Source organism: Pezoporus flaviventris, unplaced genomic scaffold (assembly GCF_033815535.1).
Source record: "Pezoporus flaviventris isolate CSIRO_AGI_PZ_B2104156 unplaced genomic scaffold, CSIRO_AGI_Pfla_v1 ptg000002l, whole genome shotgun sequence".
NCBI lineage: Eukaryota > Metazoa > Chordata > Aves > Psittaciformes > Psittacidae > Pezoporus > Pezoporus flaviventris.
In genome coordinates this window covers 69,716,910-69,739,968 of record NW_026892550.1, presented here as the reverse complement: position 1 = coordinate 69,739,968, position 23,059 = coordinate 69,716,910, and the positions used below count along the sequence as shown (strand labels likewise).

General features: G+C 53.4%; 1 protein-coding gene across 1 annotated transcript in view; it reads left to right on the top strand.

The window, feature by feature from the left end:
* LOC133274828 (adenylate cyclase type 10-like) overlaps nucleotides 1–22,212 on the top strand; it is a 28,205-nt gene extending 5,993 nt beyond the window's left edge. The window contains exons 2-27 of the mRNA XM_061464310.1: nucleotides 3,429–3,509; nucleotides 3,692–3,885; nucleotides 4,195–4,299; nucleotides 5,417–5,455; nucleotides 6,009–6,152; nucleotides 7,578–7,783; nucleotides 8,212–8,305; nucleotides 8,620–8,705; nucleotides 9,266–9,454; nucleotides 9,568–9,689; nucleotides 10,324–10,400; nucleotides 10,688–10,877; nucleotides 11,786–11,838; nucleotides 13,115–13,268; nucleotides 13,959–14,151; nucleotides 14,684–14,770; nucleotides 15,197–15,477; nucleotides 16,126–16,262; nucleotides 16,798–16,923; nucleotides 18,450–18,704; nucleotides 19,330–19,668; nucleotides 19,901–19,967; nucleotides 20,444–20,615; nucleotides 20,995–21,102; nucleotides 21,261–21,439; nucleotides 22,011–22,212. Of these exons, the coding sequence (XP_061320294.1) occupies nucleotides 3,429–3,509; nucleotides 3,692–3,885; nucleotides 4,195–4,299; nucleotides 5,417–5,455; nucleotides 6,009–6,152; nucleotides 7,578–7,783; nucleotides 8,212–8,305; nucleotides 8,620–8,705; nucleotides 9,266–9,454; nucleotides 9,568–9,689; nucleotides 10,324–10,400; nucleotides 10,688–10,877; nucleotides 11,786–11,838; nucleotides 13,115–13,268; nucleotides 13,959–14,151; nucleotides 14,684–14,770; nucleotides 15,197–15,477; nucleotides 16,126–16,262; nucleotides 16,798–16,923; nucleotides 18,450–18,704; nucleotides 19,330–19,668; nucleotides 19,901–19,967; nucleotides 20,444–20,615; nucleotides 20,995–21,102; nucleotides 21,261–21,439; nucleotides 22,011–22,212 (3,880 nt within the window). The remainder of the gene's footprint in view (nucleotides 1–3,428; nucleotides 3,510–3,691; nucleotides 3,886–4,194; nucleotides 4,300–5,416; nucleotides 5,456–6,008; nucleotides 6,153–7,577; nucleotides 7,784–8,211; nucleotides 8,306–8,619; nucleotides 8,706–9,265; nucleotides 9,455–9,567; nucleotides 9,690–10,323; nucleotides 10,401–10,687; nucleotides 10,878–11,785; nucleotides 11,839–13,114; nucleotides 13,269–13,958; nucleotides 14,152–14,683; nucleotides 14,771–15,196; nucleotides 15,478–16,125; nucleotides 16,263–16,797; nucleotides 16,924–18,449; nucleotides 18,705–19,329; nucleotides 19,669–19,900; nucleotides 19,968–20,443; nucleotides 20,616–20,994; nucleotides 21,103–21,260; nucleotides 21,440–22,010) is intronic.
* The last annotated feature ends 847 nt before the right edge of the window (nucleotides 22,213–23,059 follow it).

Genomic DNA, 23,059 nt, shown 5'->3' with positions numbered 1-23,059 from the left:
GGATGTTACTTTTCAGTTGCCCCCAAGTGATGTTTTGCAGTTATTTGTTCTTTCTCTTCCTCTATCTCATTCTGCTTGGGGTAATCACGGTCAGCTCCTGTAGCTGAGGCATCAGGTTTATCCATTCGTCTGTCCAGCTCATGGCAAGGCTTGACAAACTTTGCAGGCAGTCACCATGGACCTGTAGGCAGGAGGACACCAATATACCCCCTCCCCCAGGTTATCAGTTCTTCAGTTCTTGAGAAGTAGACGGGTTAAACAGGTTAAGTGCAGCATCATTACTCTCTCTCCCTCCCCCCCTCTTTTTAAGTCCCTGCAAAAGCCATCATTACTCCCACTACAGTCCCACGTACAGAACGTGGCACAAGGACCCTGTGGACACTAACAGCAAACCAGCTCCGAGAAGCATCACTGCAGTGCGAGGTGGCAGGCTCAACCTTAGCGGGCGTCCCCGCAGAGGCTCTGCCTCCCCCACATCGTATGAGGCTTGGGCTTTTATACTGACCAAAATGCACACTCATTCCGACACAGGTGGCCAGCCTGTGCTGGAAGAAGTGGCCAGCAGTATCTACAGAGGTCTCCAAGGGTTGATAGAAACCTGGGCATACTTATATTTACCAACTTCTAGTACATGAGTATCACAGAGAAACTGTATGGGCTCCCCCTGTCAGTTGCAAGAAAAAATCATAACATATATAGCTTGAGTATAAGAGGATTGTAACGCATACGTGGTCACTGTTTGTCAGGCCTCCTTAACTATTTTGAGATCAAGAGCTTCCCACTCTTTAGCCCCCTGCTGTGTAGTAAACACAGGATATGCAAAGATGCCCATTGCAGAAAATTCCCCGGTAATGTTCACCTCTTTGATTATCCATTGTTACAACTGAGCGTCTCCAGGGCCAGTAAGTCTGAGCAGACCCACCCGGGAGACGAAGAGTCAGGGTCTGGAAGCAGAGGATATAAATCTGGCTCGGATTCAGGGGATTCGGGGGCTGATCCTGCGCCGAACTCGGGGTCTCCGTTGCTCGCAGCTGTGTCTTTCTTATCAGATGTATCTCGTTCGGTATGTAGCCATCTGCAGACCTGGCTCCTCCGTGACTGAGTTAAAAATTTTTTCACTCTAGGGCATAGTGGGTTGGAGAGGCTCGCGGTTCCTTTAAATCTCCCGCTCGCGCATGATCCCTATTTTCTACTGCGTGCTTCAAAGTGGCGCCGCAATCGATCCGGCGCCGAGGCACCGCCCTCTTTCTTTCGGATTCCTCGGCATTTATCATACGTATACCTTCTAATATACTTTCTCTGTCCTTTTCAAAGTCCCTACTTTCGGAACTGGGGTGGTGGGGGAGCAGGGGGTTGCACCTCCTCCGCGGCACCTTCTGATGGAAGGGGAGAAAAGGAAGGGGGTGGGGGTGGGGGGTGGGGGGAAACCCTGTGCTCCCGCGAGTTGGGGGGGGGAACGAGTTGTAATCTTCCCCCGGTTTCAACCGACCGGGGACGTCTGTTCCTAGTTTCTCCGTTGCTACCGCGGCAGTTTTCTTTTCTGCCTTGTATCTTTTTATACAGTTCATTACTTCCCTCCGTGGTTTACCGAGTTTCTTTGCCTTTTTATAATCATTAAGCACTGAGTCAAATAGTTCATCACCAAACTTTCGCCACTCACTCTCCTCAAATATTGTATTAGGATCTGCAAAAAAAATCCCTTAGCCTTCCCTAGCCGCTAGACCTGCTAGCTGCTTTAGAGTCTCAGGCTCAATTCCCCGCTTTATAAAAAGCACTGTAAAAAGTTCAGGGCTCAGTTCCCCGCTCTTATAAAAAGCACTGTAATAAGTCCAGGGCTACCTCTCGGTCCATTTTCATGGCCAGCCTTTTCCGGATCATCTTCTTCTGGGTCGTCCTGTAACCTCGGTCTCCGGATCGGCCTCCCGACGCAGCAGTGTCTGGTTCGCCCCAGCGGCGGATTCCTTTCGGTTAGTCCGAGCACCCGGGTCCGTCACGCCACCGCAGCAGCATTGCCCGCGCTTCCCGGCCACTGCCGCCGGCGCCGCTCACTCGCCGTTCCGGGTCCCCGTCGAGCGGGGCCGTGTATCCGGGTCCCCGTTAAACCGGGGCCCTGTATCCGGGTCCCCGCTAGTCGGGGCCCTGTATCCGGGTCCCCGTCGACCGGGGCCCTGTATCTGGGTCCCCGCTAGTCGGGGCCCTGTATCCCGGGTCCCCGCTAGTCGGAGCCCTGTAATCCGGGTCCCCAGCGACCAGGGCCCTGTAGTCTGCGTCCCTGTTCGGGCGCCATTTGTAAGCGGCGAGGAAAAGCAGACACGCTAACCCAATATGGGTGATAAGCAGCTTCTGCTTTATTTGTGACGCAGTTCACATATATATAGGAGTGGTATTCAGCCACTCCTTCTTGGCACAACAGTATTGGTTAGCCCCCCCACAGCTTCCTCCACATTCTCCTCCCAGGTCCGATCTCCGGCCACCTGTGGGGGCCACCCCCTGCCTTGCTTGCACAGTCCTCCAGAACTCTATGGTCCTGCTCTTAGAGTCATTCTGCTACAGCACCTAAAGACTAGATTTTATGGGGAGGAAAAAAAATATTAACGTAGGGACAGCATCTGCAACCAATGGGATTCACCTTCTTCTACCCCATAAATATTAATTTTGGCATTTTGAGCCTGTGTCGTGGAGCCAACATCATGGAGCCCCTTGAGAGGCAGGAGGGAAGTCTGCACTGGAGATGTGTCATGGTTTCAACCCAGCCGGCAGCTAAGGACCACGGGGCCACTTGCTCACCCCTGTTCTGTTCCCCTGGGTCAGCTGTCCTGTCTCTGCTTCCTCCTGGCTTCCCCTCCTCCCTGGCAGAGCATGAGACTCAGAAAGTCCTTGGTCAGACTAAACATTACTTAGCAACAACTAAAAACATCGGTGTTATCAGCGTCGTTCCGAGGCTAAAGTCAAAAACACAGCAGTGCACCAGCTACTAAGAAGGAGAAAAATGACGGCTACTGCTGGACCCAGGACAGTAAGGAAACATTTTTCCTTGCTACCTGCAAGTGTAAACTCAACATCCCCAAGCTTTCATACACATAGCCCTTTACAAAATCTTAACTACTTCCATTGCCAGATAACATGCCCACCATTTTGGAGTCTGTCCTGGACTTCTGGGTGGCCCACTGCATGCTGCCTGGTGCTCTTCAGATACAGCCCAGCAAGGGTTCCCAGTCCCTCTCCCCCTCCTGTCTCCAGACCAGAGAGCACTGTCCCTTCCCTTTGCTGCAGCAGCAAGGGAGCACTGGAAAAAGAAGCGGGCAAGACTACTGGGAAAACGGTGACAAGCTATTCCGCTGTCGGGAAGGAGCAGTGCTCTCAAACAGCTGTGTGTGCAAGGCACTGCAGCAGGTCTGCATGTGCCTCCCTTGGGTGCTGTCCCCAAGCAATGGGGTGGTGCTGGCCACCTCCAGCCAGTGGCCCAGTGTCAAGGAGGAAGCCTCGGCCACGGGGCAGCAGTTCCAAAGGTGATGACCCGCAGAGAATGTCACTGTCAGCTCATTGTGATGTGTGCGGAGAGCTGACAGGGAAGCAAAGACCTACTGAGGAGGCCACTGCCAGTGACTGTGGCCACCCTGTGGGCAGAGGGACAGTTGCCCCACATGCAGGCACCTCACATGGCGCACTGGGGTCATATTTCTTCTCCCAGCTGGGCACAGCAGATGATCCTGAGGTACCCCGGACACCACAGGGTGCAGATGGCGTCTTCTTCCTGGGAGAGGAAACGTTGCAGCTCAGAGCTGGACAAAGCAGCAGCTTTTCTCCCCAGCCTTGTTTCTAGCGACTACCTCGGGACCAGCTTTCAGGCAGTCCACGGAGTGCTGCTCTTTGCAGATATTTCAGGTAGGGTGCGCAGGGAGGAGCAACTGTGACATCGAGGAACGTGAGCCATTCTGGCACACACCAGGCCCTTTGGAGCCCTGCCCCTGCTGCTGATAGTGAGTGGCCATAATGAATGCTGAGAGGTCTTCTGCTGGGATTCCCAAAAAGGATGGGCTATCATGGGTGGTTAAGCACTGCTGCAACCCACACTGTGTTGGGGCATGGGAAGGTGCCGGGCTGGGCACCCCGGCTGGCCAGTGTGGAACTGGCTGCCAGGTCCTTTGGTCCCCAGGGCATTCATTTCCTGATTTCTGGGTGTCTCTGTTACAGATTTCACCTCTTTGACAGAGCACTGTATCTGGAAGGGTGGTTCACAGAGAGGCACTGATGAGTTGGCGGAAGACCTCAATCACTACCTGTGTGACGTTTTGGAGGGTAAGAGCCATGCTGCAGGACTGCCTGGCGGCAGGCCATAGGGCTGCTCATGGAATGGGGAGGCTGGTATCCTGGGCAACCTAGTCCTGCTTCCTTGGAAGGGCTGGGACTTTCTGTGGCCTGGAGGAACAGTGAGAACGGCCAGGCTCTCCTGGCAAGTCAGGACAAGTGCAGGTCCTTTCTGCTCCCCACTGTGGCCAAGGAGGCACCCACTTTCTCAGCAGCCACCTCTGTGCTTCTGATGGGAACACCCAGCTCCATGGTGCCTGGGGGCCCAGAGCAGGCTGAGAGCACCAAGCAAGTGCCAGCGCACAAGTGACCTGGACATGCTGGCACTGGCGTTGTGTGGGAAAGACAGGGAGAGACAGAGACCCTTCCAAGCCCATTTTCTCAGGGGATGTCTTGACCCTTCTGAGCTGATTATGAGCACATTCTGGACACCCCTTTGGCAGCATTTGTAAAGAAAAGCAGAAGAGGCCTCGAAGAGGATGAAGGGTCTAGAGCATCTCTCCTACAAGGAAAGGCTGGGGGAACTGGGCCTGTTTAGCCTAGGGAAGAGAAGGCTTCAGGGGGGATCTTACAGTAATGTGTCTAAAACTTCAAGGGAGGGAGCAGATTAGACAGAGCTAGGCTCTTTCCAGTGGTGCTCATTGTCAGGACCAGAGGCCATGCCATGGGCACGCACTGAAGCACAGCAGTTTCCCTCTGTAAGTTGGGAAACACTTTTTGGCTGTGAGAGGTGACTGACTGATTGCCAGGGAGCTTGAGAAATCTTCCTCTTTTGGCTCTTCCAAAGCCATCTAGCCAGCGTCCTGGGCAGCTGGCTCTGCCCCGCTTGAGAGCAGGGTTGGACCAGATGGACCCCAGAGGTTCCTTCCAGCCTCCACCATTCTGAAAATTAGGTGGCAGCTTGAGGCCATGCCTCTGTGCCTTCTGTGCAGGTACCAGGGCTGCAGCCCCTGGGAGCCTGGGAGGCAGGCCAGGGTGGTGCTTTTCCTAAGCTGTGCCGGATAGTGCACCATCGCCTGGGTGCTCCGCTCTGAGCACGGGGGCTTCCTTTGTGGATTATGGAAGAAGGTGTCCACATGACTCTTCCTTTCCTTCCCTCTGTCTCCAGACATGCTGACTCTTGGAGGTGACATCTTGAAGTTTGCTGGTACGTACTTAGGATGATGATGCCCATGGGTATTAATCTGCAGCACGGGACTGCTGTGGCAGCTCTGCTGTCCTCCTTCAGAGGCTCTGTGCAGCACCTTGAGCCATCTTCCTGGCCACTCTCATACGCCTTTGCAGCGCCCTTTCTCCAGGCTTCTCTTCCCACCCTGGGCCTGCAGTTTGGCTTCGGCAAGGGTGGTGGCTCCCCTCCCTCTGCCTCAGCTTGCAGGGCTCTGTGCTGGGGGTGAGGGCAGAGGCAGCACTGAGAGGAGGAGACCTACTAGAAGGTGAAGCCGAAGGCATTTATTGGAGTGCTGGTGAGGGACGGGGGGACGGGGGAATGGAGGGACGGGCTGGTGACAGCACAGCTCAGGCTGCCAGGCCGCAAGAGGAGGAGGAGTCCCAGCGAGTCCAGAGGTCCTCCAGAGGCCTATGGCCTCCCACAAGTCCATCTTTTTCAGCACGTCATCTGGTTTCTGCTGTCCCTGCCATGGAGCGTAGGTCAGGGAGAGTCAGGTCTCAGCAGAGCCTTGACGTTCCCTTGCTTTCCCCAGGGGATGCTGTGCTGCTGCTGTGGAGAGCAAGACCCAGTGAGATGGCCAAGACCATCAGCCTTGTGGTGCACTGTAGCTGGCAGATCCAGAAGAAGTACCGGAGGCATGACATGCTCGTGGGTCAGAAATTCCGACTTAAGATAGGTACAAGTGCTGTGCCAGGTGCAGATCTGTGGCACTCTCCTGTGCTTCACACTGGCAGGGAATGCGGGGATCCCCGCCTGGGGCTAGCGCCAAAGGAAAGCATCTCCTGCAAGCATTCAAGGGGCCACCTGTAGTTGGACACCAGACCACTGGGTTTGTGTGCGTTCACAGTTAGAATTAAACCTGGCAAGGGATCTGAAAGATAACAGGAAGAGCTTCTATAGGTATGTAGCAAATAAAAAGACAGACTAGGGCAACATGGGCCCTCTCCAGAAGCTATCAGGAGAACTGGCTACCCTGGATTTGGAGAAGGCTGAGGTTCTTAATGACTTCTTTGCCTCAGCCGTCACTGGCAAATGCTCTGAGCACACCACCCAAGTCCTGGAAGGCAGATGCAGGGACTGTGAGAATGAAGACCTTCGGCCCACTGTAGGAGGGGATCTGGTTCAAGATCATCCTAAGAACCTGAATGTGCACAAACCCATGGGAACTGATGCAGTCCATCTGCGGTTCCTGAAGGAGCTGGTGAATGAAGTTGCAACTGTCCATCATATTTGAAAAATCATGGCAGTCATGTCAAGTCCCTGACGACTGGAAAAAGGGAAATATAACCCCCATTTTCAAGAAGGGGAAAATGGATGACCCAGGGAACTACAGACCAGTCAGTCTCACCTCTGTGCCTGGCAAAATCTTGGAGCAGATTCTCCTGGAAGGCATGCTAAGGCACATGAAAAACAACAAGGTGCTGGGTGACAGCCAGCATGGCTTCACTAAGGGGAAATCCTGCCTGACCAATTTGGCGGCCTTTTGGGTGACATGGTCTAGTGCGAGATGGCAGTGGGGTTGGATCTAGGTGATCTTAAGGTCCTTTCCAGCCCTCACTGTTCTATGGTTTTATGATTCTGTGAAGCTCAAAGGAAGAGCAGGTGTCAGGTTGAATACTGGGGTCTTTGAGCATCTGCTGTCGGCCAGATGCCTGCAGGAGGAACTTATCCCTTCATTTTTCAGGTGGAGGCAGCTTTGCATCCTTTTCCGTGTTGGATTCTCCCCTGCCTTTCACAAAGAGCAAAGGAGAGCTGCATTGCTTAAGGCTGTGAGAAGGGTTTTGCAGGCTGTAGTTTTTCTTGAGCAGACAGCTACAACCCGCCTGCATGTAAAGGGGGTGGGCGGTGATCAGGGGCTTGGTTTGCTGGGTTTCTGGGGCAGGTTAAGACAGCCAGCACTCTCAACACAGTGTCACTGTCCACTTGGTTTGTCTATTTCTTAACACCCATTTAAGGGTCCTGTGTCAGTAGCCCCTCGAGAAGGATGGAGGATGCCCTCCCCCTCCATAATGACCATCTCCCCACTGGGGTTCAGATTGGCTTCTGAACAGCTGAAATGCTGGAGGCTGTAGAGCTCTGCTTCTCCCTCTCTCTCTCCCAGGGATCTCTGCAGGGAATATGCACCACCTGAGGTTTGGAGACGAGAGGCAGCAGTACTTCTGTGTCATTGGCAAGGCCCTGGAGGATGTCTGTGAGGCCGAAAAGCTTGCGGAAGCAGGTGAAATTGTCCTCTCAGCCTCCTGCTGGGAGCTATGTGAGAAGCACAGGCTCAGAACCAGCCATATTGCGGGCAAAACAGCTGTGAAGGTAGGTGGATGGGACAGCATCTAGAGCCATTCTGAGGACCTGGACCTGAAGGAGGGAGGCCTCAGAAAGCTGAAGAGCTGAATGTGGAGAGAGTTGTAGCTCTGAAAGGGGAGAGCAGCTGATGCTCTTGTCCTTTTATGTTAGGAGTAACTCTGGGCTGGGCTTGCTTGGTCTGAGGGGTCAGGAGGCACTGGAAGAGTTTTGGCCCCACCAGCAGTGTCCTCCGTGGGTCACGGAGCTGTTGACAGCTGGGGGATGCTTGGAAGACGTCTGCTCAGCTCCAGGGTTTCTGAGGAAGCACTGCTGTCCTGTCCAGCCAGATAGGCTTCTTCTCCCCTTTTCTGGACAGTGACAGTGGAGGGCAGGATCTGTCCCCTGGGACTCCTGGAGAAGCCAGTGTCAAGTGCTTTCCTTCTGTGTACCTTCAGGTTACGGGCATGAACCAGATGTCTCTGTCGGAATGCCAAAATGTTTTAGACAAGCTTCCACAGAAGGAGAAGTGCTGCTTCACGGAAAACGAATGTGAGTGCCAGATTCACCTTGTTTTGGTTTTGCTTGGAAACGTGGGGCCTGGCTGCTGCAGGGGTCAGGGATGAACTACCGCTCCCCTCTTCCCCTCTCAGTTAGCAGTCATGCTTTTGGCCCTCTTGTGCATCAGCTGGGGCAGTTGCTGCTGCTGCCATCTCCTTCCAGGGGACAGCTCTGCCCTAAGCACCTGCAGGTGGCAACACAAGCAAACGCAGGAGTCTCTCCCCTGTTGCCAGTGCTAGCCCCTGCTTTCCAACAGCTCGTAGTCCCATCTTCCCACAGCAACCATGTGTGTTTCCTCTCCGCAGATGCTGTCAGGCCTGCTCTTTTCTTGAACCCTGATACTGATGTGGGAGACATACTTAGTTACATCCCAAAAGCTGTTCTCAGGAAGGTACGCCTGGGCCGTTGCTGCTGGGGCTGCTTTTTTTGCAGGGCAGAAGAAGTGGTGCATTCAGAGAGGGAGTTTCCATGAGAGCAAGCCAAACAAAGAAAATGCATCCCGAGATGACAATGTGGGCAAATTGGGCCAAGGGGCACAGGTGCTGCACCACTGGATGAGTTGTCCTCAGAGAGATGGGTGGTGGGGCAGACATTTGCATCTCTTGTCTTTTCTGTGGGTATGGCTCTTCATGTTCTGTGGACGTGATGGCAGGATAGAGGGGAGAATCCACTGAAGCCCCATGAGCATCGCTCAGTGTCACCACTCATGTCCGTAACTGTCCCAAGATGGGGTGTTACCGGAGCGCCCTTCTCGCCTTTGTCATTTGTGTTCTGATTTGGTATCTGACTGCTGCAAGCTGGGCAGCCTGCCGACCATTTAAACCGAGAGGAGGATCTTCTCTTCCCCTACTAGTACCTGCTATTGCCAGGACACCAGCTCTCCCTTTGTACCTGGCGTGGGCAGCCCCTGGGAGAGCAGGCTTGTGAAGCCGTCATGCTCTTGTCTTCCAGCTTGAAGACAGAGTGCCGCAGGACTTCCTCTGTGAGCTACGGCCAGTCACCATCCTCTTCCTCCACCTGAATTTTGATACAAAGGACATAGTATCTTTCCGCAGTGTCCTCAGTGAAGTCAGCAGCCTGATGCAGGAAATCGTCTGTCCTCACAAGGGTGAAGTGAACAAAGTCTTCCTGTTTGACAAAGTGAGTGTGAGGTGGAATCATCTCCCCCCAACCCAAGAGGGTGGATACTGAGCAAGAGGGGAAGGTTCCTTCTTAGGCATTGTGGCAAGATGTGCTGCATCTGTCCTTGGCAGGGCTGTACATTCCTTTGTGTGTTCGGACTCCCTGGAGTAAAGCTGGCCCATGAGAGCATTCATGCCTTGCAGAGTGCTTTTCAGATCTTCAACTCGTGCTCCAAGATCATTGCAAAAACAGGGTGAGTGTCTGGTGGGGCTGAGGGAGCGCATGCTGCCTGGGCCAGCGTAAAGCAGAGGAAGAAAGAGTGTTGCGTCTAGCTTACCCTCCCCTGTCCTCCCTTCCTTGGCAGGAAGGAAACAGTGCCCTGAGAGGTGGCAGGCAACCCCTGGGCTTATCCCTGGGCAGCCAGGCAGAGTGTCTCCAAGCACACCCTGCTAGCCACCATGCTGGAATGAGCCCTAGTGAAGGCGAGAGGCTCCTTGGTGCCAGAAGCAGCACCTTCTGGGTGACTGGCCTGTGAACAGTGATGGGGCCTAGACACCTGATCTTACATTGCTGTCATCACAGGCAGTGACGCTGTGGCACCTTCTTCCCTCCCTCTTTTCCCACTGGTCACAGGTCACAGCTCAGGGAAGGGGGTCTCAGGAGAAGTGCCCAAAAGTTCCTGCCTGTGCTCTAAGCCCTGTTCCTTGTCCTTGCCGCCTGGGTCCTTTACAGCCCTGAGCTCTCTGTACCCCGAACCCCAGGCTGGCAGGGCAGGATGGCCAGTGGCCCAGGCTAGTGCTGAGGGGAGATGCGGGAAGAGATGAAGCTGGGTGGGCAGGACTGCACCTGGAGCGCTTCTGAAGCCGTGTTGTTTCCCTGTGTGCCAGGACAGTGTCTGTGTCTGTTACCAGTGGGATGGCGTTCTGTGGCCTCATTGGCCACCCTCTGAGGCACGAGTACACAGGTACAAGCACGTGTGTGCGGTGTGGGAAACTGGCGTGAGCTGTTGGGAAGAGGAAGACAGGCTGGGGAGAGTGCCTGTCCAACAACCAGCCAGGAATGGCCCAGGCAGCACCAGTCCTGGGCTGGGGTGGGACACTGGGCTCCACAGCTGGTTGTTCCCCTGGGATCTGCTTAACCCACTGTGGGGCTGCGGGTGTCGGATGTAGGGCAGCCGTTGGTCTGGAAGGGCACTGTGGAGCTGGTGGCACAGGTACATCACTGTGTGCTCTTTCTTCATCTCTCTGGCAGTCATTGGCCAGAAGGTGAACTTGGCAGCCCGGATGATGATGAGCTACTCTGGGCTGGTGACCTGTGATACCACAACCTGTGCCAGCTCTGGGCTGCCCTCTTGCTACTTCAAGGAGCTGCCGGAGAGAAAGATGAAAGGCTTCAAACATCCTGTCACTGTCTATCAATATGTGGGGATCACCACCAACAGGTGAGTGTCCTCTTGAGAAGTCTGGATGAGGGGATGGTGGCATCAAGGGTCCAGCTTGGCCAGCATAGAGGAGTTCTGCAGAGAGAGCAGAAGCCGCTCTCCATTCACTGTGGATGAGACGGTCAGAAGCCCTGGTGTAGGAGGCTTTTTACCTCTCTTCCCTGCTGTTTCCTCTTGCTGGGAGAGTGGGAGTGAAACCACAGGAATGGGGAAGGTTTTGTTTTGGTAGACACAACCTGGCTTTCAGGCTCTGTCCAAATGGCTTTCAAACTGTGCTTTCCGTGCTGTGCTCGCTCTACCACATGCCCTGGTAATGCTGACCCAAGAAGGTTTTGTCCTAGCTGCTCTTGAGTGGGAAGCTTTGGGCCAGTCTGGTTCCCATGGATAAAGGTGGACCCTCAGGACATTCTTCATCATGTCTTCCTCCTCAAACCTGGGCTCTTCCTCTGGGCCAGGATTTGACCTTCTTTTTGGATGATGGTTTGAATGTTAGTCTCTGAAAATACAGGAAGACTTAAGCCAGAGGTGCCAGGTGCTTGGAATCCCAGCCCATTGGGTCCTTGTTTCCAAGACTCTCGGTTTTTCCTGGCCAACGCAGTAAAGATATCTGCTAACCAGCAGCTCACTCTTGCTTCTTTCACATGTCTCTGGGTCTGGCCTCTGTTGACGGACTCTCAATATATTCTCTTGTCCTGGTGTGGCTGTTGGGTTTCTTAATGCTTAAAGCTCTCTCAGCATGCCAGCTTGAACTTTGGTGGGGGGGAGCATGCAGGGGATAACATGCTGCTCGAAAGAAAAACAGGTACCCTGAGGAGCACATCCAGCCCCTCCATGCCAGGCTGCTTCTTGATGTCCCTTGGCTTCTAACCAGCTAACTGACTTGTACTTTCTTTTTCCCCTGCTCCTAGCATATTTGGCATGGCTCTTGCCATGAAGATGCCAGAGAACGCCTCCTTGCTGGGTATGTGGAGAATGCCTTGCTCTTCTGAACCCCAGTTTCTTCCCCTCAGTAACATGTATTGGGAACGGAAAAGGTTTTGCTGGGGATAATGTTGCCTGCAGAGGCCCTGAGGAAGTGCTGGCTCTCTCAGTGCCTACTTAGTTGATATCTTTGGGGTGGGAAGCAGGGTGAGGCGCTCGGTGATCCCAGGCAGGCTCCAGACCTGATAGGAAGGTTTGTTTCAAGCTGCTCACACCCTGGGGGCTAAACCAGTCCCACATCCTTGGGATCAGGAAAGAGATTTCCTTCTGCTAGACTGATGGGGAGTTTTGGTGGTTGGTTCTCCCCCTTGTACTCCTCAGAGGTGCTTTCTTGGCAGCATCTGCTTGTAAACATGGAAAAGTCAAGCATCACGGACGCCTTTAATCACTCAGTGTCTTGCTGGATGTTTTGGGCCCTGTCATGGGTTAACCCCGGTAGGGAACTCAGCCCCACACGGCTGCTCACTCCCCACAGTGGGATGGGGAAGAGAATTGGAAGGGTAAAAGTGAGCCCACTGGATACGGACAGCTTAATAGGTAAAGCAGCTGCTGTGCATCCATGACAGGCAAAATCAGGCATTCTTTCACTGCCTCCTGGTGGCAGGCAGGTGTCCAGCCATTCCCAGGAAAGCAGAGCTTCAACATGTGTATCAAGGACTTGGGAAGACAAACACAGGAACTCGTAATGTGCCCCCTTCCTCCTCCTTTTCCCCAGCTTTTCTTGCGAAGCACAGCATCATATGCAATGAAATAAGCCAGCTGGGGTCTGCTGTTGCAGCTGTGCCCCATCCCAACTTCTTGTGCACCCCCAGCCTGCTTTTGCTGGCAGGGTGGCATGAGAAATAGAAAATGCCTTGATGCTGTGCAAGCCCTCTTCAGCAAGAACTAAAACACGGTTGTGTATCAACACTGATGTGCTCTGTGGCCAGTCGTACAGCCAGGAGAAGATGTTCTAAGTCTGTTTGGGACACAGCTGCCTGAAGCAACTCAGATCATCCCTTCCAGCCTTGTACTGGATCCCTGAGGGGGGATTTGCACGGGGCTGTCTGAATCTCTGTGGGACAGGGCATCCGCTACCACTCTGAGGAAGGCAGAGGTGCAAAAGCTGGGACAAGAGGGTTGGAAGGCAGCAGGGGTATCGTAGGCTGCCAGATGTGGTAGTGGGAGGGAAGCTGTGGTGGAGGGTACCAGCCAAAGGGACGGCTCTTTGCTTTCTAGCATGCCCCAGCAGCTCATTTTCTTGTTTGTCTTCACAGGTCGGAAGAAGGAGATTGACCTCTTTGTCAACTGCTTGGAAGCCTCTAACCGTTTTGGACAAAGACACATACTGGCATTTGAGGGCGCAAGGGGCGCTGGGAAGAGCCAATTACTTAATCACCTGTCCCAGTTAGGCCAGTCTGCTGGCTGCAGGTACAGGGTTTTGTCCTGTAGTTTTGGGACACTGCTTCTTTCCATCCCTGAGAGCCATGGAACGCTCCAGCCCCTTGGCCAGTGTGCCTTGGCCTTGGACTGAAGCCTCCTCAAAAAGCCTCATGGAGGCATTCCATAGTTATCTCCTGCGTGCTCTGCTCCTACCCCTGTCTCTTTGGGGTGTTGGAGGTGCTTCTTGACCTGTGGTGTTTCCTCCTTCACAAATAGAAGGAAAAAGCCCAAACTCGGTGCTTTGCATTGGATTCCAGATGCAACATATAGCAGGGTGGCCTGTCTCAGAAGCCCTGCTTGCCCCCTGACTGTTTCCCAGAAGGAATACTGGGCCAGAAAAGCCTCTCTGTGGCTGAGAGGCAGACTGCTAAGGTCTGGAGCCCAAAGGCAAACTCCACTTGCTCCATGATCACCTCTTAGCTCTGCAAGTCCCTCTGCAGTAGGGAGGTAGGGAGACATGGACCAGCGCTGCAGAAACCAGAAGGGGTCTGGACCTAGCTCTCCCAGTGGCTTGGCAGCAACTGCCTCTCTGTGCCCTTTCTCTTACAAGGAGTGAAACTCCCGGTACCACTTTGAAGTGGGAGGCTGAAGAGTTCCCCCTAAAGGCAACTCCAGCTCTTTTGTCTTAGAAGACTTGGGCCGTTGGGGATCTCAGTGCCTTTTGCTTTTGCATGGCAGGGTATTTGGCATGGAACTGCTAGAGGTCAACGTGAGGCAGTCCTTCTCTGCCATGCGTATTCTGATGGCCAGGGTGATGGGCCTCCATGAGTGTGAATCGTGCAGTGCCAGGGAGCACGTGCTACGGACAAATCTCAACGGGATAATCGAAGAGAGCAACTACTGCCTCCTCAATGACATCTTCCTTGTCAAGGTGAGAGCGAGAGGCCTCTCTGACCCTGGAGAAGGCTTTCTCCTGAGCCCTTCTGGTTCTTCAGCAGTCTTCTAAGGCTGCTGGAGTGCCTTAGCTCAGGGGGAGGGATTGCAGGGGGTCACAGCACATGTTTCCCATTCCTGGCCCCGGGGGCTGCCTGTATGTGGTGACTTAATGTCCCGCGCTGCATCTGGCAGTGCCTGGTGCCTTGTTCGGCATTCTGGAAGCAGCACTGGAATGAGGCTGGGTCTGACCTTGTGCTGAGGTCATTGCTGTGTGAGTGGTCTGCTCCAGCCAGCCCAAGATCCCACAGTCAGAGAACCAGCTCTTCAGCCCACCGCCAAGATGCAGCTCTGCCTGAGCCTCTGCTTTAGGCTCTAGTTGAAGTCCCACTGTGGCCTCTTGCACCCGTGCTGGGGAGAGGGAAGGTGCTGAGGCAGAGCAGGGAGGGTTTGCTCTGCCATCTTGCTTGGTGGGTAGGTGTAGCGAGCCCTGGAGACATGTTTCTCCCTGACTTTGCTTTTCTGTCTAGTTTCCCATTTCAGACAAGGTTCGCCAAATGCATGAAATGCAAAGGAAAGAGGAATTGCATTCAACCTGGGCAAAAGTGCTAGAGAAGGTGAGCATTTCTCCTTTTCTCCTTCTGGGTCAGAGGAGGAAAACAACCCTGCTGGCTCTGGGCTCTGCGCCACAGCAGTGTGAGTGGGTGGGAGGACCTGGTCCTTGCCCTCTAGGGCCTGAGAAACCCCCCATGTTCTCTCCATAGCCCGACAAGCATACTAGTAACTTTCCTCCCTTAAAGCGTTCCCTGGAGGAGAGAGAATTCTGCGTTCCCTTGCCCAAGCTCCCTCCTTCTGCAGGGCAGGTGATGTTAAGCATGACCTGAAAATCTCAAAGAAATTAGGCATTGGGAAGCTTCCAAGCACGGAGTTGGTTGGGGTGAGACTTGAGAGCATCCTCTCAAGAGACAGAGGCAAAATCTCCTTCCCTGTAAGACACTTGAGAATCCACTGGATTCCCCTCAGAACAACTCTTTTTTTTCCAGACCATTGACAGAAATGCCATATTTGTCATCGACAATGCCCATTTCATTGACCCCGCCTCCTGGAGTATCATGGCACCTCTGCTCTGGAACATCTCTGTCTTCATGGTCATGAGCTTATGTCCCGGCTTTGCAAGAACCGAGAGCTTTCACAAAGCCACAGCAAACAACCTGATGTCCCATAAAATCATCTGCTTTCAACTAGAGAAGCTGAAACCTTCAGCTGTGGTGCAGAAGCTCTGCCAGGACCTTGGAGTGGTCAGCATCCCTAGGGCTTTAGTGAGGTAAGTTGGAGCAGGGGAGCTCCCTGGACACGAAGCATAGGAGCTGCCAACCCTTTGCTGTTTCACAAGGAGGAAGGGAGGAAGACCCCCAAGGCCAAGCATATCTGGGGTGTGAAAAGGGCTTGGTCTAAGTGGCCAGGCTGTGTGGCAGATTCCCTGGGGCAGAGGTCTGCCCTGCTGCCAGAGAGCACCTAAGCTCCTGAGGAGAGGAAAGGCAGGGCTTGCTGCTCTGTGCTTTGGGCACTGTCTGCAAGTCTTTCCCCAGGGACTTCAGCAAAGGCTGGAGGTTCAGGGGGGCCAAAAACCACATGCCAGCAGGAGGACCTCCCTTTCAGAAGTGAGGTGTAGCTGTGACAAAGATGCTGGCTCCCCAGCTATGCCTGAGTGGCTTGCTACCCACCTCAACTGTTTTTCCTTTTAGGGTGGCGAGTCACTGGAACATGTTGTCCAAAGATGTGGTGAATGCTCCACCCCTGGGAGGGTTCAAGGTCGGGTTGGACAGAGCCTTGGGCGACATGGTCTAGTGTGAGGTGTCCTTGCCCATGGGAGGGGGTTGGAACTAGATGATCCTAAGGTCCTTTCCAAACCAACCCATTCTATGATTCTACTTCTCTTGTGCTGATCACTGCTGGATCTGTTCCTGCCCAGGTTCCTGGTCCAAAGAAGCTTGGGGATCCCGTATTACTTGGAGGAGCTGGTGCACTTCCTTCGTTGCAACGACATGCTCTTGTTCCGCACCAAGAAGTGGGGTGAAAAAGCAGAGGACAGCTGGGAGAACCTGAACAGTAAGAACCTTTGCCACTGACTAATGAGTTGCTGTGTTGCATTCCCTACAGCACAAACTTGCCCCTTCATTGCCCCATGGATTAGGGGCAGAGTAAGATCTTGCAGCAGATCATGCAGAACTTGGCCTGGCAGAGGCACGGGCTTCTGTGTGCCTTGTTGTCAGGACAGCCAAAGCAGTGGCTCACAAGTTGTGGCTTGGAGGGGCCTCAGTTCTTGGGGCTAAACCTCAGGGGAAATGGTTCTGGACCACGTAGGTTGTGGTCGTGAGACGTTCTCATGAGCACAGAACTTATGTTGGCCAAATGCTAGCTTAACTGAGAACAAACTCCAGCTTGAGGTGAGGGCCAGGAGCGGGAAACTTCCAGTGAAAACTATTTTGCTCTGCTTAGAGAGCATGTTCAGCACCCGCAGGTCAGTGCACCTGTACTGTGTGGTGTGAAGGGGCCTTGGACTATTTCAGGTGAACTTGGAAACATTTTCAGGCTGCAGGTCACTTTGCAAATTGCCTCATTCCTTCTCTCTTGCTCCACCTAGCTTTTGCAGTCTTGGAGTCATCCCTCACAGCAAGCTCAAGGTCCAGAGCAGGGGCTGCGGCCATGATCTGCATTGTAAGGCCAGGCGTGAACCTGGACAGCACCATGCTGCCCAGTAACTTGAAAGGTGAGGGGCAGAGAGCCACTCTGCTGGCTCTTGGCTGTGCCGCAGGGGCTGGAGGGAGGCTGGGCATCACTGTGCTGCAGAGTCACCCTCTCAGCTTTGGGGCTGTCCTTGGAAAAGGTGGCTCTGCTCCAACCAGCAACAGTCCTGGCATTGTGGGCAACCATTTTTCCTTCCTGTGTGTGGAGCAGCTTGAGCCTGCTGGTTGCTTTCCAGCAGCAGGTAGAAGAGGAAAAGTTGTTGATGCAACACTAAAATGACTCCCTTTTCTCACAGAAGCAAATCTTCTACTGGGACAAAAATTTGACTTGCCTCTGACTCACCTTTGAACACAGCTTCTATCTTGCTACTTTCTTTTTGAGTTCCCCAGCTAACAGTGGTTTCATGGCATGTTGTGGTGGTTTAAGCCCAGCCACGCATCTCACACTGTCACTCCCCCCCACCCCCCCACCCCCCCTCCCGGAGGGATGGGGAGGAGAATGGAAAGAATGTAACTCCAATGGGTTGAGATAAGAACAGTTCAGTAACTAAGGTATAACACAAACCACTACTGCTACCACCAATAATAATAATGATAAGGGAAATAACAAGGGAAGAGAATACAACCGCTCACCACCTGCCAACCGATACCCAGTCCGACCAAGCAGTGATCTAACCCTTCCTGGTAACTGCCCCCAGTTTACATCCTGGGCATGATGTGCTGTGGTATGGAATACCTCTTTGGCTAGTCTGGGTCAGCTGTCCTGTCTCTGCTTCCTCCTGGCTTCCCCTCCTCCCTGGCAGAGCATGAGACTCAGAAGATCCTTGGTCAGACTAAACATTACTTAGCAACAACTAAAAACATCGGTGTTACAAGCGTTGTTCCGAGGCTAAAGTCAAAAACACAGCAGTGCACCAGCTACTAAGAAGGAGAAAAATGACTGCTACTGCTGAACCCAAGACACACGTAATTAAAAAAAATAAACCACTTTCCTGTGGATTTTCATGGAAGTTCACCTGTAGCCAGGGGAACTGTCAATGACTGTTGAATGTCCCTCCTGTCTGTCAGTAGCCATTTGTATGAACCTTGAAGAAACATTCCTGCTCTTAAGTTGTTTTGCCCAAAGCAACCCAAGAAGAAAAGTCAAAGAAAAGAAGAGTAAGGTCTGGCTGAGTTGAGACAACCTTTCTCGGGAGCTCTGAGTTCACCTCTGAGGTGGTGAAAGTTGTCTGTTCCCTGCTTGCAGGGCTGGCAAAAACCTAGTCCAGGTTTGGCAGGGCACATTGTGGGACGCATGTACCTGCTGGATCCTGCCCTATCCCAGTGGGGGAGTGTGTCTGTTGAGTGTCTCACTTTTTCCCAGGCCCTGTGAACTGCAAATCCAGTAGGAGCGGAGCCATTGTGCAGACACCTGTCCTGGGCTGCAATTGCCCAGAAGTGGCCAGTGTAGGGCCAAAGCCTATCCTGTTCATGCGTCGAATCTTTGCAGTGCCTCCAGCCTCAGTGTGGGGAAGAGGTAGGACTGAGACGTGTGGCTTCTCCTTGACAGAGATTGTGCTGGCTCAGCTGGACGAGATCACCCCACTGGAGCAGACTGTTTTGAAGTTTGCAGCCATCATCGGGCCGGTGTTCACTACCCAGCTGCTGTCATACATTCTTCCGATTAGAATGAGGCACAAGATGACTACCTTGTTGGACAGTCTAGTGAGTGACAACATCCTCAAGTGGACGGAGAGCACTGAGGAGCCAGAAGACGTCCAAGATCCTAGCAAGGAGCCAGCCACCCCTCCGCAGGCAGAGATTGGTAAGTGGTAGCAGTGGGGTGGACAAGGAGCTCCCAGATGGGCTCCTAAGGGCGTGGCGTGATTCCCTTCCTGTGAGGGCTGGCATGGCTGTTGGGGATGGGTTTGTCAAAGCTGTTACAAGTCAGTCTGAAAGCACACTAGGTTTGCACTGGAGGGAAGTTCCCACCAGCTGTCCCAAATGCCTCTGCTCCCCTGAATCCAAGTGCTGCTCGTAGCGCAGGCATGGGACGAGTGGAATCCCTGACATCCTCTCCCAGCCACCTGCAGCATCCAGACAAAAGATGCCCTCCAGAATGGCCCAGGGTCTTCAGCAAGCTTTTATTGGGCTTTGATTACCCTGTGATGCAGGGTTCCTGCTCAGGAGGCTGGTGGCTGCCATGCCAAGAGCGGGGAGAAAGTGCTGGCTGGGGCTTGCTTTGGCTGGCAACAACATCCCCAGCTCCTGCCTGGACCAGTGCAGCTGAGAACTGCATCCCCAAGGCTGTGCTAGCATCAGCCCTTTCACCCCATGCTGCAGGGCTTGGCGTGCAGCAGCACTGTTGCTATTCAGGATGTGCACCGAGGCATGACTGGCTCCCCATCTGGCCACAGCTTGGGCTCATACAAAGGCCCTTTGCCTTGCAGGTGTGGAGACCTCCCCCCCAAGCAAGCAGAGTGTGGGGTGTCCATTTGGTGTGCTGATGTTCCATAAGCCGCTGCTGCGGGAGGCTGCCTACGAGCTGTGGGTCCAGAAACAGCGGGTCACCCTGCACTCCAAGTGTGCTGCCTTCCTGGAGCGGTATGCACACAAATGCCAGAGCTGCGGCCAAGGGGACTTTATTGTCTTCCACCGCTTCGCTGTCAGCAGCACCCAGGACAAAGGGAGCTGTAAGGACTTTGATGATGGGGATGACCCACACACCTGGAAGGCCTTGGTGCTGGCTGGAAAACAGCTGAAGAAGGAGAGGTTTTACATCTCTGCAGGTATGCTGTGCACCATGCTCTGTAATTTGGGCCCTCCGGGAGCCCAGGGATTGGTGCTGGGGGTCGAGTGGGAGTAGATCTGCTAGGAACGAGCCCAGCAGGAGTGGACACCCACTGCAGACTTTCCTCAGTGTGTTAGCACCTTGCAAGGATCCTTGCAGGCCTACTGGGAGAGGGAGAGCAACTCTTATCCCAGGATACATGTGGGAGGTGTCCCTGGTTTTCTTTCAAGGTATTACAGATACTCAGGAGGAGCAGGAGCAGCAGCAGCAGCAAGCTTTTGTGGAAGAGGATTTTGGGTGAGCAGACAAGGTTCTGATTCTTTTTGAAGCGAGTGAGTTCAGGGTGTGCAGAGGAGACAAAGAAAATGCTGGCTTTTGGCTGTCAGCTGTGACTCTAGCTTAGCGAAGAGGCTTTCCGTGGGGTGGGAGCTGAGAGGAGATGGCTGTGGAGATGAGTGAGTGCTTAAGGACGCCCACGGCTCAGTGTCAAAGAAGCCCTCGCTTTCCAGTTCCTGCAGAGTAGTACTGCAAAATCTACAGGGAAAAAGCCACCACAAGGGCTCAGGTGGTTTGCCTGTGGGAGGTGACAGAAAGCCTAGCTTCTTCCTTACTCCCTCCTCCCAAAGGACTTGTATGACTAGTACCTGTCTGTGGCTTCCTGCTCTGCTTTGCACAAAGGGCTTTTGATGTTGTCTCTGGGAAGGAAGACCACTCTAGATGATACCCTTGTATTCTTTGCTCTCTTCTTCCCCTGGGCACTGTCCTCTGGGTAGTGCGACTGACAGAGAGGACAACAATGCGCTCTCATGTGACTGCAAAGGCATCGTGGAGTCAGTGCTTGTGCCATTGGTTCACCACTACACAACACTGGGCAATGCTGCCAGAGCCTTTTACTATCTTCTGGAGACTGCAGCTGCCTACCTGCATGTCTCCAACTACTACATGGTGAGTCGCCCTGCTTGCAGTGTGTCCTGCCTGGCTCTGGGAAGGACAAGTTTGCGTTGCACTAGGACACGACTTTGTGGGTCCTTGGAAGGAAGATGTTGAGCTCTGAGCCTCACTTCTTCCTTTGGTTTGCCTCTTGTGTGGGAAGAGGCATTGGGTGCTGTGCCCTTAGCATGAGGGGCATTAGCAGGGAGGAGGCCTGAACGATCCGTGGTGCCTGTGCTCTGAGGCACACAGTCAAAAACATGACTGTTTGTGCAGGTATCACCAGGGGAAGAAACAGACCCTCTGAAGACAGATGCCAGAGGCAATGGGGGAGGACAAGGGTAGCCATGGGCTCTGCACTAATCTCACCTGCTCTCCGTGTGCTTTCACAAAGGCCCTCAGGAAGCTGAGCGAAGCAGATATCCTGAGGAACTCTCTAAAGAGTAAAGCGAATGTGATATCCCGCTTTGAAGATGCCACCTTCTTCAGCCTCAAAGGGGAGGTAAAGGCGCGGTCTGGAGGGATCTCCTGAGTGATGGAGCTGGATGCCTTCCCCAGATGCAGTGGACAGGAGAGCTCTGGCTTCTCTGGCCACTGGCAGATCCCTGCAGTCTCTTGGGCATCTAGTCCACATTGCGATGTTTCCCTTTTCCTGTGCAGGTCTGCTATGGTGTGGGACGCACAGAGCTGGCAAAGAAAATGATCAGAAAGGCTTTGAGCCTGCTTGGAAGGCCATTTCCCCGGAACCGCGCTGAAGACTTTGTCAGGTCGCAGGTTGAAAAATTGCAGTGTGCCGCTTATGTTGCCAGAAGAGCATCTTCCCTTCCACAGAAGGCCCAGTAAGAAACACGACCAAGAACCCGGGGGAGAAAGAGTTATTTCCTACCTGGTCACAGGCATATGGGCACAGACCTGACGAGGCTTGAGGCCACACAGAGCAATGTGAGGGTAGAACAGGGAACGATAAAGTTCCTCTCTCCCTCCCTCCCTCTGAGGCCCTTGGAACAAAGCATACCTTAGGGTATCAAAGCAGCTTGCAGCCAGGGATGTGTCTGCTGGCACGAGTTGTGGCAGTGGATTGGTGCTGGCTGGGAAGAGAGAGCTGTACTGAAAAGGGGTGGGGGGGCTGGAGGCAGGACCAGGGCATGGAGAAGGAGCAGTAAGAGGAGCTTGGCCCCCCTGGTGCTGTCAGGCCAACATCCTCTCTAGCGGCCAGCTTCCCACTGTGGTACTTGTTGTTTGCCCCTTTCCCTTCTGGCAGCTCCCCCTCCATCAGCTCTATTTCCTCCAAGGAAGTGTAACGGTCTTGTCTGGCACCCGTTTTGCCCCCTGGCCCTGTCTGACCCAGCTCATAGGCTCTAGCCTGTAGAGCTAAAGCCTCTGGGCCTAGCAGTTTCTCTTGCTTGGCAGGAAGAAGAAGCTCGCCTGGCTGCTGCGGCAGAGCCGCTGTCTTTCCTTACTGGAGCACCTCTTCAGGCTGGAGGGCACTTCTGCTGGATGGAGGCTGTCCTGCCTGGCAGCGCGCATGAGGGCCAGCACAGACAGGGCAGTGGACTTGTATCTGTCAGCAGCCTGCACGAGCTATGATGCTGGCTTGGAAATGATCATATAGTTCATTACCACCATCTATCTTACATTTGGAGAAAGACGGTACTCTCCAAATATTTGTAGTACCGTAAGAAGCAATACATACAAATTATTAAATATTCATGTGTCCCTTCGCATTCAGATTAAATCCTTTTATTGTTACAGGATCTGTAAATATCTCCCAGGACACAGAAGGGAAAGGACAGGAGAAGCAGGCAGTTACTTGGGAGTATTTGCTGGGCTTGGTTGGTTTTTGTTGCGTCCCTAATGAAGAGTCCATCCCCAGCATCCCTATAGCCCCCGTTCAGATACTGGAAGGCTGCTATGAGGTCTCCACGCAGCCTTCTCTTCTCCAGGCTGAACAGCCCCAACTTTCTCAGCCTGTCTTCATACGGGAGGTGCTCCAGTCCCCTGATCATCCTCGTGGCCCTCCTCTGGACTTGTTCCAACAGTTCCATGTCCTTTTTATGTTGAGGACACCGGAACTGCACACAATACTCCAAGTGAGGTCTCATGAGAGCAGAGTAGAGGGGCAGGATCCCCTCCTTTGACCTGCTGGTCATGTTCCTTTTGAGCATTTGGTCAATGAGAAACTGAACCTGAGCCGGCTTCAGTGTGCGCTCACAGCCCAGAAAGCAAACCATATCCTGGGCTGCATCAAAAGGAGCAGGACAGAGAAGGGAAAGGACAGGAGAAGTAGGCATTTATTTGGGAGTATTTGCTGGGCTTGGTTGGTTTTTGTTGGGTTTTTGTTGGTTTTTTTTCCATTTTACTTATTGTTTAAATTGATTTTAAAATTATCTACCTCTTTTCGCAAGGATTTTCCAGCCAAGTGCAGTCATTTTAAAAGAGCTTTTAAAATCCTGTTGCAT